The sequence below is a fragment of the Filicampus tigris genome, chromosome 4 (genome assembly GCF_054856515.1).
Source record: "Filicampus tigris isolate MCC_2025a chromosome 4, RoL_Ftig_1.0, whole genome shotgun sequence".
Lineage (NCBI taxonomy): Eukaryota > Metazoa > Chordata > Actinopteri > Syngnathiformes > Syngnathidae > Filicampus > Filicampus tigris.
This window is the reverse complement of record NC_141220.1, coordinates 5,323,870-5,338,212: the sequence shown is the minus strand read 5'-3', so window position 1 is coordinate 5,338,212 and position 14,343 is coordinate 5,323,870. Positions and strand designations below refer to the sequence as shown.

The 14,343-nt window shown below is 40.0% G+C and overlaps 1 protein-coding gene across 4 annotated transcripts in view; it reads right to left on the bottom strand.

Moving 5' to 3' along the window:
• Positions 1-14,343, bottom strand: part of LOC147148272 (F-actin-monooxygenase mical2b-like) — a 74,500-nt gene that overhangs the window by 45,951 nt on the left and 14,206 nt on the right. For all 4 annotated transcript variants that reach the window (XM_086027992.1, XM_086027989.1, XM_086027990.1 and 1 more), the window contains exons 2-6: positions 9,756-10,104; positions 7,117-7,324; positions 6,044-6,160; positions 4,482-4,583; positions 1,472-1,627 (exon numbers count right to left, since the gene is read on the bottom strand). In XM_086027992.1, coding sequence (XP_085884118.1) covers positions 1,472-1,627; positions 4,482-4,583; positions 6,044-6,160; positions 7,117-7,324; positions 9,756-10,019 — 847 coding nt within the window. In that variant the 5' untranslated portion in view covers positions 10,020-10,104. The remainder of the gene's footprint in view (positions 1-1,471; positions 1,628-4,481; positions 4,584-6,043; positions 6,161-7,116; positions 7,325-9,755; positions 10,105-14,343) is intronic.

Here is a 14,343-nt window from a genome sequence, read left to right as displayed (position 1 = left end):
CCTGTTTGCTGAATCTGAGCCGTGATTGGCAGAGCTGGGCAGTCAGTCCCTGGGCCGGACCGGTCGGACCCTCCGGCCCGGCCGGATGCCCATTTTTGGGGCGGAGGGGTGGGGGGTGACAAATTTTAAAAAATGGCTGGGCTAAGCATGGCTGGAAGTGGATTTTAGTCCGGCCCACTAATCGGCCCTCAAGCGTGTGATGTGCTCGCGAGGCGGGCAAATTTCAGCTCAGCCTACTCGGTGAAAGGCTTCTTTTTAGGCTTCTTTCAAAACAAATTGTGTCCGGGAGGAAAATCAAGTTGCGCGCAGCACCCAAGTATGACACTGGCACATCATGCACTTCCCTACTTCCGGTAATACGCCGTAGCAAAACTGCTGTGCAGTGGTTTGCTGGCCGGGAAGTGTGAAGGAGGGGAGTGTGGAAAATAAGTACCGGTAACTTGTTGAATGCTTGCAGACTTGTCATCTGTTGGACCCAAATAATTATACAATACGACAAAACCAACCCCATGGCTCGCAATGGAAGTAAGTACACGCAGCTGGGTTGTTGTGTCTTTCACAACTTAATAACTTGGAGAGGTCTCGGAGCTCAGCATCTTTTTATTGCGTAAACGGCATTTATTCACAGACGAGTTGAATCACATAACATTTGAAATTATATCACTCCATGAATGTTGCGGTGCACTGAGGAAATCACAGGGCGAATAACTACGCCTAGAAAAGTAGGTCCATACACTACATGGTTGAGTATGTGAGTAAGTGGCGCGTTTGAAGCGTGTCCGCAGCGGGTTTGAACAATAAGTTAGCCAGCTAATTGTCTTTAAATAAACCTCTTCCGTTAGCATCTCTCCCGCGGGGGCATCGTGCGTTTTTTTTGTGCGTAGGTCGAAACGGGGCGGGGGCCGACAATGTTTATCAATATGGCCGGGGGTCGGGGCCGGAAGGGTACCCAGGTCAAGGGTGGAGGGTCGCAGCCAGATGGGTAAAAAAGGGTCAAGTGCCCAGCTCTGGTGATTGGTCATTGTGAGCAGTTGTGATGTCATTTTCAGTCGACAGAAGTGACAAAATGGAAGCCCCCAGAGATGGCTGAAAACAGGTGGATTAAGTCCTATTCCACAAACACAATATTCATCAGAAAGCCTATTAACATATTAAACTGGAAGTGAACGCAAACATTTACTTGTTTTTTTTCAAGAAAATGCGTTGTTAGCACACAACCACTCACATTAATACACACTCAATTATTATCATCATATATATTAACGGCTTGAAGCTCATCAGTAGAAAATCATAAATAAACCACATCAAAGCGTGGGAAAAAAGTAGCGGTATAGTAGCATAGTCCCGAAAATACGGGAAATGAATATCTACATATCTGTGTGAGTGTGTTAGCGCACACGTGTACAAACACACACATACAGTACACATGGACATACACACAGTTTAGGGGTGCTGTATTTTGTTGATTTACCCGTTTCTTCCTTGAGTTCAAGGAAGAACTTCTGGTTGAAGATGAAGGCTACTCCACTAATCTCTTCCACTCTGGCCTCTGCTGTGGTGTTTCTGTTGACAAAGTTAGCTGTAATAGCAATGGCCAGCTTTCCTCGAAACTCCTTGCGGGTGAAGCCTACCAAAAGTAAAGAAAGAAGTGTGAACAACAACAGCCAAAGTCAAATGCAACTTTCAGACTGATTCTATTCTACTAATTCAGGGGAATCATAAAACGTTTGACATTAAAGTATAGCTGGGCAACAAAATGGCCTGATAATAATAATAATAACTTCTCTTTAGCAAAAACAGTATGCTTTTGGCAACACTTGCAATAAAATAAATCAGTTTGGTATTCAAAATCTGTGGCTAATGGGTTGTGCAGCTGGGTGGCATTTGGCTGTAAAATCTTTCACAAATACAGTGGATCTACTTTATGAACTAAATAGAAGGGGATGAGACACTATCAGTATTGTAATAGATGAATGCAGGGGTCAAGAATGATTGATTAAAAAACATTTGACTTTCAGTACAAATCAAATTGCTTTATGATATGATCAGTTAATTACCCTATTATGTCGTGTCATATTTGTAAGGAAGGTGCATTTGTGGGATTGCAGCTCTGAGCTGAGTATGTGTTTTGCACCCATGAAAAATTGCCAAATTTCTCCCAATGGCAAACCGCTTATTTTGCTGTTGGCAATGATTCTTGTTTGGTGTCTGGTGGATTGGATGACAGAAGTTTGAGTAAAGAGCACATTTTGGCAATTCAAAAACTGATTTGATTCACTTAACAGTCGGGAGCTTTAGTTGCATGAAGAGCCCCCGTACATAGCCACAACATTGAAGCATCTCCTTGTTATGCTGGTAACCAGGCTGGTCACATACTGCCACGACCATGCCCATTGTGTAGTTATTGTGACAGTCCAACAGGACTGGCAAAAAGAGGGAATGGAGTATTGGAGAGAGCTCCAAAGCACGAGTCCTAAGAACCCTACTTGGGATGCCATCAGGTCCTGGGGCCTTGCCAGATTTACAGCGGCTCAGTTGCCCATGTACCTCCTCTGTGAACGGGGCCGGCTCATCGGGGTCTGGTGGTGGGAGGGCTCTTAGCAGTGACACTCAGATGAGAAGTCTTGGTTATCAAAACGAGTGTAAAATTAGTTTAGATCTTTGATGAAAGTTTCCGGATCACTAACTGAGCAGGCAGACTTGGATTCACACCCCGGCAGGGTTTTCACCTGCTGATAGGCTTGCTGGGTATTTCATGCTTCTGAATTCTGTTTCGAGTTTATATTTATAGTCCAGTTTTTCTGTGAAAACATGATTTTTTTTTAATGTTCGTATTTATTTCCTTATGGCTGCATATGTGTCTTTATTTCCTTAATTGTGGAGGCTATACAGAATCGGATGTAGTCTGTGATGACAAAAACTCTGTCATTCAGATCCCCATCAAAAGTGTCCCATTCTGTGCAGGCTAGGGAGCCTTGTAGTTGCATAATGGCATCCTCCGACCATTGAGGGGTGCTGTGGCACTGTGGTTTGTGGCGATTAAGTTCCTGTTTGTATCGCAAAGAACAGATGACGTTGTGGTCTGCAAGTCCGAGCGATTGATATGAAGGAGCTTGGAACACATCGGTGATATTCTCAAAACATAAATCAGAGATGTTTCCTCTTGTTGGAATATCCACATACTGTTGAAATGATGGCAACACAGTCCAATCTACAACTCTTGAAGTCCCCCAGAATAAACAGTGGAGCACCGGGATACCAAGCCAACATAGCATTAGCAGCTGCAGCTATTAGCTCCACTGCTATGTTGACGTTAGCACTGGAGACTACATAGACACAGCTGACCACAACAGTAGGGAATTCCCGGGGTAGCTAGAAGGGATGGAGGGATAGGGTCAATATTTCCAGGTTAGGTGTGCACACTCTACGGTGTACTTTGATGTTATTACACCATCTGTTATTGCTGTAGAGACGGACCCCACCAACTCGCGTTTAACCCCGCGCGCCTCGTGGTGAATGATGGTGAAGTTATCCAGGCTCACCTTGGAGTCAGGAACTGACTCCTACAGCCATGTTTGGAAAAGAGCAATGATAAAGATATCCCTGAATGCCCTTTCAAATCGGCACCTTGCATGGAGCAGAGCCATCTTGTTATGGAGTGATCGGACATTGGACATGACGATGGTGGGGAGGTTTAAAAGGACGTTTCCTCACCCGGCTTCGGATGCCCCCAGTAAGACCACGGCAGGCTTGGTGTTACTCCACAGCGAGGCCCGATGTAGGAGGAGTTTACCTCGGCTGTAGGCGAGTAGCTAATTGCCAGTGGTATTGGTATGGAGTGCGAAGCTATCATAAATCAGCCGTAGGATTACGAGATAAACGATGATCGCCTTATAGCTTGATGTCATAGCTCATCAGTCTGATTTAGCCCACAAATAACATTCAACATTCACACCACGCACATTAAACGCAGGCGAACACGAGGAAACACAAGGTACAGTCAGTGCTGTAGCAGAGCATGCGTCATGTTTAACTAAACATTAAAGTGGGTAAACTATGAAAAAAATAAGAAAATACTTTTTTTTTATGGCCCTGTACTTTAAATGTCAACAACCTGAACAAAGAGCCCAAGTTTTTAAAATGGTTATGACCTTGAACACACACTCATCTGAACATTTTACAATACTCGGCTTCCATTTAAAAGTATGTCAACAGGAAATGCTTTAGTCAGTAATGGTGAGACTGAGTAGCTTTGCAACTATTCACCTCATTTCCACTTAAACAGTGCTTTGACTACAGGGTGTATAGCAGATAAATTTGGGTTAGCACTCAGCGAAATACTTTTGGGGGAAAAACATTGTTTAGGCTGGTTTTGGCTGACAGCGTGAACAATAAGACACATTTTAATGACTGACAAAAGCACAATCACAAAACACAATAGTTGGCAATACAATTACTGCTGGTATTCTCTTTCACGTTACCATCTAATGTGTTTTTGCGTCCATCAGCTCCAATCACCACATTAAAGTCAAAATCTGAGATAGAGTGGCTTGAGGGCTGGATATCTGCTCTCCAACTCGGACCTAAGGAGGGTCACAACAAACCATTCTGATTAGCTTTGAACGGTTACATATGTGAGAAAAAGTGGTTGCTGTTGTTATCCTTTCGGCTTTTCCCCTCATGTAATGTACATAAAAAATATGACAGGCAGTTGGATGTGATGTGTTCAACAGTAATGCCTTTCAGTTGAGTTCAGAGTGTGCAGCAGCTGATGGAGTATGGAAACTCTTTAATGAGATACTGTTTAAGTGACAAATTTATGATTTGAGTCAGGAACAACTGAAAACACTGAATCCTGAGATTTGTGACTGAGGTGGGATTGGTCAACAACCATAACCAGGGGCGCACATAATTTTTTTCATACGGTACTCATGAGTACCAGGAGATTGTCTTTGGTACTCACTATTAGTCCAACGGATCACATAAATCACGGTTTGAATCGGTCACGGATTTTGAGTCACAGATCAGATCGTTTTTTGTATGAACGCAAAAAAAAAAAAAAAGCTAAATAGAACTTTGTCTTCATTTATTTTATAGAACACTCTTACCCATAAAAAAAAAATCCTAATGTCTAATATGTCCGTTTAGGATTTAAGAACATAATTTAATGCAATTTTGTAAGTGGTACAGTGTATACATCCTACCAGACATTTTCAGCTGAATGTTTTAACAATTATTAGGCAAAAGTGTTGTTACAAATTAAATGAACACAAAGTTTTATTTTTATTTAATTTTTTTTTCATAATGAAAAAGACTTGAAGTGTAATTTAAGGCACCTTTCTTAAAACATGGAGAGCACATTACAAAGTAATCTAGGTCCACAATATTGAAAAAGAAGTTTAAAAAAAAGCAGCAGCTGTTGAACTACCAGCTAATGATAACAGCTGCTACCCACTAACGCCGGAGACTTGTGCCGTATCATATAATGACAGCGTAATTAACCAGCGGTTTTTTTTGTGTAATAAATTAGCGACTGAATATGATAATATACATTACTGAATGCGGACTAATCACGTTGCCTTATTGTGAACGCGCACAGTTTTTTTCACCAACCATTCTGCGGATCGTGCCCATCCTGAACCGATGCTTGATCCTTACCAATCAAAGATGATTTGTGGCACTGCAGCATTAGTGTGTACAGGTAAGCAAATGCGCGTTGTGACGCAAATGACGGGGACGCATCAGTGATTTCTGTTCCGCATGGGTACCTGCATACCAGTTATGTGCACCCCTGACCATAACATTATTACAGTGGACCCCCGCATACTTGTGATTCAACACCTGCTGTTTGTAACACCGTATGTGGATTGAAAAGAAAAAAAAGGTTTCAATATTTTTGTTATTTTAATCGCTCGCGCCCTCCAGGGGTGTCAGTCTTATGTCGATTTATGCTTATTCTCAAATGGCATGGATCCATGGTAATTGGAAGAAAAAAACTATTATTAAAAACAGAGTTAGCTTTAATCATGATTAAGCAACTTACTGTCATCAGTCTGTTCTTCTGGTGGCTCCACAAGTTTGATAAATTCCACGTTGACATGAACCTCAATCCCAAGAATGAGACAAATTTTAAGCAGCATCAACTGGAGCTGACGGATACCTGGAAGAGATGTACAGTAAACACTTATGGAGACACTATTGCCCATTCGTTGTCAAGTGCAAAGCACAAACAGAAAACTGAATGCAAAAGCAAATGGGGGGGGGAATAAACACACAAAAAAATACGAGAACAAGCAAAAAATAAAAAGTAGCACAACCAAAACACCAATGTCGTGGTTTGTCATTTGTTGAAGGTGAATTTTGGTTTTTCTGTTGTGTTTGTGTTATTATTTGCTGTTGTCTTCAGTTATTTGTTTTTGTTTTTGTTTCATTTGCTGTTTCATTTTTTTTTGTTTTTGTTTTCTGTTGTGTTCAGTTATTTGTTTTTTATGTTTTTTTTTTTTTTTTTTTTAAATTTGCTGTTGTGTTCATTTTTTTGTTTTTGTGTTTTGCAGTTAAAGGGAAAGTCAACCCAAACATTTTCTTTACAAGAATATGTTCTATGTAGGCCCACTGGTCGAAACATGGCATTCTGATTAATATTGCATTAGTGGAATATTAGTTAAGTTGTAAAATCCACCTGTTTTTGTCCATCTCAGGGAGCGGCCATTTTGCCACTTGCTGTCAACTGAAAATGACATCACAGTTGCTCAGAGCTCAGATAAGGACCAATCATGGCTCAGCTTCAGAAACTGGTGAGCCACAGTTGGCCAGAGCAGACAGGGAACAAAGTACCTAACATCACCCTAAAGCCCTGAACATGGCTGGAAATTTGATGCATGACAAAAATATTTTTCGAAAACTAGAAATAATTCCTAATTCTTCACAGAAAATGTGAAGCTAATTAAATAATGTGTGGTAAATAAAAAGTTGACTCCCTTGTTTGCCTGGGCACTGAGAAACATGAGATATTCCATGGTTGATTATTATATAAATATATTATATAAATTATTTTCTGTAATTATTAATTATATATATAAATTATTTAACAACCGTTTGTCCTGCAAATTTACTCACTGATATGATCGATGGAGCCCGCACAGAATTTGCCGTAGAACTTCTTGGCCCCGAGGCCTCTGAGGTCTTCAATGGTGAAGGGCCACAGATGAAGCACATTGTTCCTGGAGAAGGTGTCCCTCTTTTCAATCACCACCACCTTACAACCCAGCAGGGCCAGTTCGATAGCTGTCCGCAGACCACAAGGCCCACCACCAATTATCAGACACTAAACAGGGTTAGAGAGGAGAACAGGAACTGCTAAAAGGGGGAGACAAGTTGTGCTAGTGATATCATTTATATGTATACTTGTACTGTGGAAGTACTTGGACATGCAGAGAAATATCTACTCCTCTACTGTAATTATAGCTCAACCAAACCAGAATAACCAAAGAATACATTTGCTGGAGTTCAATGAACGAATGAAGACTGAAACCAATTTATAAAAATGTTGCGAACATGTAACCATTGTATAAAATGCATTAACATACATCTAGAATAATATAAATCACTTTAAAAAAATGTGTAACTTTACAATATAATGAAATGAAATAATGATCATAGTTGGGCAGGTAAATAGATTTTGTCGGTCCGTCATTCACCAGCAGCCAGGACACCGGTCCGTCATCGTAAGTCCATCAGTATGTCAAGCCGAACCAAAACTAATTGTCAGTCGGTCGCTCTGTCATCGTTACTTTAACAGCGCTTCTGTCATCGCTAAATTACAGTTCGTCACCACTATTTTAGGACAGTCAGATCATCTTCGGCGGCGTAGCACTGGTGACATCCAATTGGCGTCGAGAACTTACCATTCACTACAGGGTTGTCCAAACATTTTGCAAAGAGGGCCAGATTTGGTGAGGTGCGGGGCCGACCATTTACCTGACATTCTGTTTTACATGGAACAACAATAAATCCAAGTACATTCTAGCAAACCAGTCTTTTCTTTTTTCAATTTCTGAATTCAAATTTTGAGATTCTTAAACATGTCTTTTGGTCCATTTGAAACATGACATAGAACTGGCAAATAAATGAATAAATAATAAAATGAATAAAATAAAAATAAACAAAACGATTTAAGATTTAGATTTAAAAGGGATATAAGTAATATTATTCACCAGTGCGAATTACATTTCAAACATCAATAACAACTGGCAATTAAATGTTCTCTTAACATTTTAATTCTATGACAGGGAAATATGTAAGATATGCATATATATCATATTCACCAGTACAAGCCAGGGTTAATTTGAAACATGGCATATTGTTGAAAATAAACGTTCAGTGAACGATTACATTTAAAAACTGGGAAATGGGTAACAGTCTCCTTGCAAATGAGGCAGACACAATTATTGCGTATTTCAGTGAAAAATAGTCCAATTTTCACCTTTTCGTAAATTGTCGGCCCTTGCTGTCAACTTTCTATGTTTTATTCATTGTTGCCATTTTAGAAACTGCCCGGAAAGGGTGACACTAATTCCATTTAGAGTGTATTTTATACGCTTGTCAACGGGGCTACGGGCCAGACGTTATTAATTCTATGACAGAGGGTGCGGGCCAGATAAAATTTGATCACGGGCCGCATTTGGCCCTCGGGCCAGACTCTGGAGATGGCTGCTTTAAAGCAAACAAATAAATACAGTTTTATGCAGAGGTGCACTTAGAACGACTTCATGGAAAAAGGATACTATATTATAGTCACAGCCGTGAGTTGGGGAGCGCTAAATAGTTTTTTTCCTAAAGGGGACGTAATAAAGTAATTGAGAAGCACTGGCGCAAGGACACATTTTGATGGACGGTCAAAGCCGCTGCACAGCGACACAGAGAAACTCGACGGCAAACCTCCTGTGATGTTTGACTACTGTCTCACGACGAATGTAGCTGGCACATTAGCAGGGAGCCAGTTTAGTCAAGCCAGCCGCCACAACAGTTTAGGGCTGCTCGATTATAAAAATAATATTAATCATGATTATTTTGGTAATAATTGACATCACGATTATTCAAAATGATCATTTATTTTTTGGTACAAAAGAAAATGTTTGAACGTATAAAATATAAAGACAAATAAGTAAGTAAGTTCCTTTTGGACCAAACAAAATTTATGAAATTAGTTTCAGTTTAAAAAAGGCGCAAATGTATAAATTCAAGTATGATTCCCTTGTGTAAATTCCCAGTGCTATGGATATAAGTGAATGATAATCGTTTTTTATGATTATGCCAATTTTGTAATTGTGGAGTGTAATATTCGTTAATGTAATTGAATTTTGATTAATTGCACAGCCCTACAACCGGTGCTCATGGACTACCACTATGCAACGCGCTGCGAGGGACAACTTCAAAATAAAAGCAAAAAAGTAATACTGGAGATGGATATGAAGGCCTTGATAAGCTTATATTTTGAAGTTGGCCCTCGGAATCAATCGTGGCGGCTGACTTGACTTCAAATTGATGCTGGCCTGATATTCTTAGTGAACAAAAGTGTAGTGACGGACTTGAACCGCAGTGCAATATTCAATTTCCAGAGCTCATGCATACCGGTACCCTGCTTATGTGCACCCCTGTATATAGTATCATATTGTGTATGTGTACCTAACGTTGTGGCTAACCTTAAACCTATACACTGAGAATTATAGTTCTGTGAGCAACTTTATGTCTCTTACCTTAGTTCCTTGACAGGCTTTATTCTGGCTGTAGACTTTTTGCTGTGCCCTCTTGTCTAATTTGGTCCACAGAGCTTTGACTTTCCAGGAGTTGACTGCTGTTTTCAGTGAGCTGTAGAAGTTGCTGTAGTCCATTGGATCTAGCTCCAGCTGCCTGCAGAGGATACTGAAGGCCTGCAGAGTCCCTTTACATGTGGACATCTGGACAAAGTTCTCAAAGAGCTGGCTTGCCTTCGCTGTGCGCTCATCCTCTGTCTCACCCATCCTGTTTGATTGTTACCAATGGCTCCCTTCTCCTTTTGACTCCTTTTAGAACTCTGTCCTAAAATGTCGCCATGCATAACTGGTTCTGGAAGAGAAGGAAATAAAGGAAGGAAGGAAAGGAAGAATAAAAGAATATTCACTGACAAAATGTTTATTATTACTCAAGCAATGCCAAAATATCTGGGGTGAGAATATTAATTGCAATTCTGTACAAAAGAATTGTACAGTGTGCACACAGCCAATTTAAGCGCTGCCACTCTTTGGCTGCTGGTGTCATTTACTGAGCTGCGTTCTGCAGGGGGAGCAGAATCCATGCCAGGAACATGCCAGTGGGGTTATTAAACTAATCCTGAAAGGGTCGGATTACAACTGGAGACATGTAAACCAATGAAGAAGAGGAAGTCTCTGATCAAACCCCCATCTTGACAGGTTGGTTGCACCAATCTCACTCAGCTGAGTAGTCATAAAGAATAGTTTAAGGAATTATATGAATTGAAAGGTCTTTCTTTCTCATATTTTACTGTATATAGGGACTGAAGTCAGGATGTTGCTGTCTTAAAGCAAGTAGTGACGCTGATGACAAGATAACCTCCTTGGGGAAAGCAACAATCTGTATATCCATAGGGAGGATGTTTTTACAAGCAACTTGTATGATATACAGTAGTACAGAACACAAAAGTAATACAGTACATACCAAATCCATACTCTAAATGGCTTACATGTTTGAGGTGATGGCAATATATGTGGCTACTGACTGTAAAATAGGATATAAAATAAATGACTGAAGGAATAAAAATAGTTGCAATGAGTTTTTGGTGCACAAAGTCCACCATGATTGTGTATTGTATGTGTGCTGAACTTGCCAAACAAGTGTTGATCAGTTAAGAATGAAATAAAATAAATTGGAGCTATTTAAATGTTGTTAAATTGTTACAGCAAAAATGATTAAAAAAAAAAAAAAAAATATATATATATATATATATATATATATATATACACATACATACATACATACATACATACAGCATAACTTTCAAAAAGGTTGCAGAGATTTTGAGCAGCAATTACAAAGTTAAAATAAAACATTTACATAAGACCGAAAATTTGGAGAAGTGTGACAATCACAATGAGGGTTAAAACTACGGACCCAAATGCACCAGCTACTGGGCAATTTGTGCCTTCAAATTTAAATGGAAAACAGTAAACCTGGGGAAAGGAAAGGTTACATTCCAAAGGCAGTAACTGGCCTACTGTGTGGTACAGTTCCTAGAGAAAGATAGCATGCTTACTTGCACTGAAAATAGCCTCCCGACATCAATGTGCCGCCTTGCTAAACATGTGTCATGTTTGCTTTGAACATACAGTACCGTCCCTCCTTGCATGTACACTTACAGCCAACAGCAAGCCAACAGCATTCGAACATTATTAAGTGGATAATTTTTTTCGACAACACATATTTCTCTCCCACTTGGCTGCTCCACTGAATGCCTGATAGGATTATGTTTGTGTGTGCGTGTGACTGGATAGGTTAGGTAATAGGTAGGGAACAAAGACTCACAAAAATCACACTTGGTTCAAAAGCAGAACCCTCATCTGCTATTCAATTTCAGTCTGTAACACATGACCTACTAGCCGTTTAGCAAATTAAAATATTGAATCAAAATAACCTTGAAATTATATTCATCATAACTTCAAGGATCTACTGTGTTAAAATGTTTAGAAAAAGCAAGCACAAGAAAGCTGATAAAGTCAGGCGGAGATCTTTAAGTTTTGCTGACACTTAGGGTATTTTTCTGCAGCTCATTGAGAATTCTGCAGAGTGCTCTTGCAGTTATCTTTAGAGGACATCCACTCCTAGGAAGAGTAGCAACTTTCTCACTTTATAGAAAATTTGCCTTATCATGGAAAAACAAACATCAATGTGCTCTCCTGTAGAAGAGCATGGTTCACATTGGGCAAACAGTCTAACACCAAAAATGAAGTCATTCAAATTAGTTCAGTTTTCAATACCAGTAGAGGGCATCGACCATAACATCTTACGAAGTTTGTCGCGCAAAATGAAAATTTGATCGTTTGCACATTTCCTTAAAGTCGAAGTCAACCAAAACATTTTTTTTTTTTTTTCAAGAATATGTTCCCAGCAGGCCCACTAGTTGAAACACGGCCTTCTGATTCATTCTGCGTTTGTGGAATATAAATTAAGCAGCAAGATGGCTAAAAACGAGTGGATTAACACTTATTCCATAAACGCAATATTTATCAGAATGCCCTGTTTCAACTAGTGGGCTTGCATAGAACATATTCTTGAAAAAAAAAAAATGTTTACGTTGACTTCCACTTTAAGTGCAGACAATCTGTTTTGAAATCAAATTCTTAAGTCCCACATTGCACCATCTGTCTAATTGTGCTTCTGACTCTAAGATATACTGTACTGAAATTTCCACTGACCTATTAAGTCAAGAGAAGCTCATAATGAAAACATTGATACACATAGGCTGGTCATGGGAACGACCGTGACCTGTGAAAGCTGTATTGAAAAACAAAACAAACAAAAAAAAACTAACAAAACAACAAAAATCAACAACAAGGCAGAGAACAATGTGTTGTGGAAATAAGTGTTTTTGCTCTTTGATTGCTCTTTGGACGTTTGTGCTAGAGCGTGTGTTGATGAGTGTTACGCATAGTGGCTTAGTCAGAAGCATATACGCAGAAAAGCTGCACCTCGTAAGTGCACAAGAAATAGACAAGTGCAAGAATAGACTGAACTATTATTCGTTTTTCACTCGCACACATCTGCGGTTCGGCGCCAGGATTTATGTCAAGCACGCAACATAGATCATAATAGATAAACATAGATCATGGCGGCAAGGAAGAGATTTAAAAGATGAAGGAACATGTTAGTTTCTATGGAAACACTTTGGATTTCACTAGAAAGGAAATAGTCTTGACGGTTGCCGTGTATTGCCTTTGCAAATGCAGAGTGAAATATAACGGGAACATGACAATTTGTCATCTCTCGACCGGCGCCATGACATCAAACCTGAATATGTGAATCAGAGCCGGCTTCAAAAAGGTGTTGCTGGCTTATTTATTTAGTTTGTGGAATGTGAGTTAAGCAGCAAAATCCACTCCTTTTTAGTCTTCTGTAAGGGCAGCCATTTTGTCACTTCTGTCGACTATAAATGACATCACAACTGCTTAGTGCTCAGGTAACGACCAATCATGGCTGACCTGTTTTCTGAAGCCGAGCCGTGATTGTTCGTTACCTGAGCAGTTGTGAAGTCATTTTCAGTCGACAGAAGTGACAAAATGGCCGCCCTCCTGAGATGGCTAAAAAGGAGTGGATTTTGCTGCTTAACTCACATTCCACAAACACAATATTAAACAGAATGCCTTGTTTCAACTAGTGGGCCTTCTGGGAACATATTCTTGAAAAAAATGTGTTTGGGTTGATTTCCCTTGTGAGTTTATTGCATGTCATTAATATTTGAGCAGCTGATGGCACTGGAAGCATTCATTTCGAAAGATGTGGGGGGGTTTTTTCTTACGTCACGTGCACCCTTTGCTAATTGTGCATTTCCCTGTGTTTGATCAGGTTAGCACCGTCTCAGAAATCGCTGGTACAGAGTTGAATCTTGCTGGGTAATTTGGCAGAAGAGGCAAGTGCCACTAGCAATTGCTGTTGCTGCCAAAAATTCTGGGAAATGTAAGAAGACCATTTCCAGACAATATGGAGTCCATCAACGACACTCAATATATCAACTCCAAGATAAAACATTGCCAAACAAGGTCAAAGAATGTTTTGAGAAACAGCAGCACCAAGTTCCAGACTCAAGACGCCTCAATTACTGCAGCATTTTAAATATTGTATGATTCATATCAGTACAATTAGAAAAATATCTGTACTGTACATGGAAAACCAAAACACAGCACACAAGTGATGCTTGGCTTTGAAAATGTTTGCTTTTATTTTGGAGGTTCAGTCTGCATGTAGCCTCCCTCTAATGTTGTGGCAGGTACATTATGTGAACAATCCCCTTTAGCGTACATGTGAGTGGTGTTTCTAAGTGACTATTTGGTGTCCTGTCCTGTCACTGACATTTGGTGAACTGTCTGGCCTGTTCTGTGTACTGTATAATTAAGACTGCAAGCCCCATACAGTGCACTGCACGGTGGATGGAAAAGGGGAATTTTCCCTGATAATTTGTAAGCCCCAATTAGGAATGGCTGGTTCGCAGTTGCTGCTTATGTCAGCATCCCATAAAAAGCCAAAAATAATAACAAGCCGGTCTAAGATTTCCACTGATTAACAATTACATTCACA